The sequence below is a fragment of the Gadus chalcogrammus genome, chromosome 1, assembly GCF_026213295.1.
Source record: "Gadus chalcogrammus isolate NIFS_2021 chromosome 1, NIFS_Gcha_1.0, whole genome shotgun sequence".
NCBI classification, from domain to species: domain Eukaryota; kingdom Metazoa; phylum Chordata; class Actinopteri; order Gadiformes; family Gadidae; genus Gadus; species Gadus chalcogrammus.
The window spans coordinates 1,858,815-1,861,314 of record NC_079412.1 but is presented as its reverse complement, the minus strand read 5'-3'; the positions used below and the strand labels follow the sequence as shown (position 1 = coordinate 1,861,314).

The following is a 2,500-nucleotide window of genomic DNA, read 5'->3' as shown; positions in this document are numbered from 1 at the left end:
TTAACTAGTCTCTCCCGGTTTCTAGTCCAGTGTGTTAACTAGTCTCACCTGGTCTCTAGTCCAGTGTGCTAACTTGTCTCCAGCCTGGTCTCCAGCCTGGTGTGCTAACTTGTCCCTCCTGGTCTCTCTCCCGGTCTCCAGCCCTGTCCCCAAGCTGCGGTGGAGGAAGGTGGAGGGCCTGCTGCCGGCCAAGGCGGGGAAGAGCGCCCAGAGCCCCACCCTCACGCTGCCCGACCTCTCCTTCGACGACGAGGGTCTCTATGAGTGTGAGGCGTACAACTCGGAGGGCAGCGACACCTACCAGGGGCGCATCAACGTGCAGGGTACGTCCCGGGTACTGATGATGAACACATGGGCAGGGTTGAGGCCAGGGTCCAAACCATAGAAGGGCTTCGGTCTAACAAGTGGCTTTCTTTTCCCGGGTTTCATCGTACACCTACAGGGAGTGCTAAGATGACGCACTGCAGTCGTACCTTTGTTTCCATTTAGTCATCGAGGTGTTAAGCAGAGTGGCGGAGAGCAATCCTAGCATACAATCAGCATTAGAGCAGAACACAAAAAACTAACTACACAGTGTAGAGTACCTACAGAAACGGGAACACATGCTGAGTATTGTTATAGTGGTAGCGGATAGTACTGGAAGTTGAGTACATAATAGGAGTTTGTAACGGGGAAGTTGAGCGAGTGGACCCAGATGCTCGACACAAGTCACGTTTCCATCTAAAAGGTCAAGCAAATCTTAAGAAATTTGCAAAAAATAAATTTGAATTAGGTGCGTTTCCATCAATTGGTTGGAGTGGAATGGAGTGGAATGATCTCTGGAGTGGAACACTACACACATTCTAGGGCTTGTCGTATCGTTTTGATAACATCCTCTCTTAGGTCCTGATATATAGCGGAATTGCGTTGTTTTCCATCCAGCGTTTCAATGGAAATCGCGACGGTCTATAATTTCAACATAAAGTGTACATATTAATAATCAGAAATTCGCCCCAGCCTTTATACCACAGATACTATAGGGTATATCATATAACCGCGTTTTATGATTACAGTTTAATGCATTTTCCACAATTTACCAGCTCTCATTTTGAAGGCTGAACAGACAATTTGACTGGAATTACTTAGTAGGTGTCCATATATCAGGGATTAATAGACACGGTATAATTAAAAGATATGCAAACATAGACATCCTATATCATATAGATGATATAGGATGTCTACGTATACAAATGCTTAAAAATATATATATATTGACGCTACAAGACGTTGATGTCGGCAGGGTTGCTATGGCCGGTCGGTGGGATAACAAATATGTAAAGAAGACTAGGGGCTTGAGTCAGGGGGGTAGTCTGACAACAGGCGAGGGCTCGGTGTGTAGAAAGTGGGAGGTTAATGGATGATGAGACAGGGCGAGGTCAGGACTAAGACCAGGCCACTAGGTGGCAGAAGTGGACGGCGTGAGTTCATAAAATGATGAGGCTAACCTTCTACCCGGGGCCTGATGAGACTCCTGAAACGCCCTTCAGGACCGGCTGGCACCATCCAGGCATGAGCTAATTACTTAGTCTTTGTTAACCACTAGTTAGATTGAAACTAGCAGTTCACTAAGTCCAGTTACTACCCATATGTAAGTGTTGCCCTTCTAGTAATGATCTCCCCCTACAGCTCAGCCCGAGTGGCTGCAAGTGATGAGCGACTCGGAGGTGGAGATCAGCTCCGAGCTGCACTGGAGCTGCGTGGCCGCGGGGAAACCCCGGCCCTCTATCCGCTGGCTGAGGAACGGCCAGCCCCTCAGCACACAGGTGATCAGGGGGAGTCATGTCAATCAAACAACACCCTAACAACCTTTCTGTTTTGTGTTGCACAGCTAAAATTACAGGTAGTACACTCATGTGAATATAAATGTACGGCAGATCAATGTGCTATTTACAACATCATATTAGGATGAATTGCACAGAATTGTTAGGGTACAGTTTGGAAATGTTGTTTTGTACAAAGCAGGTTGCTTACAATTGCGCTCTCTCTCTCTCTCTCTCTCTCTCTCTCTCTCCTCTCTCTCTCTCTCTCTCTCTCTCTCTCTCTCTCTCTCTCCCTCTACCTCTTTCCCTCTCTACAGGACAGGGTTGAGGGGAACGGGGGCCGTCTGAAGATCGTTAACCTGGCCCTGGAGGATTCTGGGATGTACCAGTGTGTGGCCGAGAACAAACACGGCAACGTCTACTCCAACGGCGAGCTGAGGGTCCAAGGTGGGGATCCAGTACTCCTATTGGTCCTTAAAGTCCTGAGGTCATCCCCATCCACACAGTCCCCTCCTCCCCCTCCTCTAACACCCTCTCTCCTCCCCCCCCCTCCCCAGTCCAGGCCCCAGACTTCCGGCTGAGGCCGGTGCGTAGGCTAGTCCCGGCGGCCCGGGGCGGGCAGGTCCGCATGGAGTGCCGGCCGCGGGCCGCGCCCAAACCCACCCTGTTCTGGAGCCGCGGCACCGAGCTGCTGGTCAACA

General features: G+C 50.1%; 1 protein-coding gene across 1 annotated transcript in view; it reads left to right on the top strand.

The window, feature by feature from the left end:
• The window catches only part of LOC130394593 (contactin-2-like), a 30,545-nt gene that overhangs the window by 16,189 nt on the left and 11,856 nt on the right, over window positions 1-2,500 (top strand). The window contains exons 8-11 of the mRNA XM_056604768.1: window positions 142-323; window positions 1,666-1,802; window positions 2,117-2,246; window positions 2,357-2,500. The exon at window positions 2,357-2,500 is cut by the window's right edge and continues 7 nt beyond it. Coding sequence (XP_056460743.1) covers window positions 142-323; window positions 1,666-1,802; window positions 2,117-2,246; window positions 2,357-2,500 — 593 coding nt within the window. The remainder of the gene's footprint in view (window positions 1-141; window positions 324-1,665; window positions 1,803-2,116; window positions 2,247-2,356) is intronic.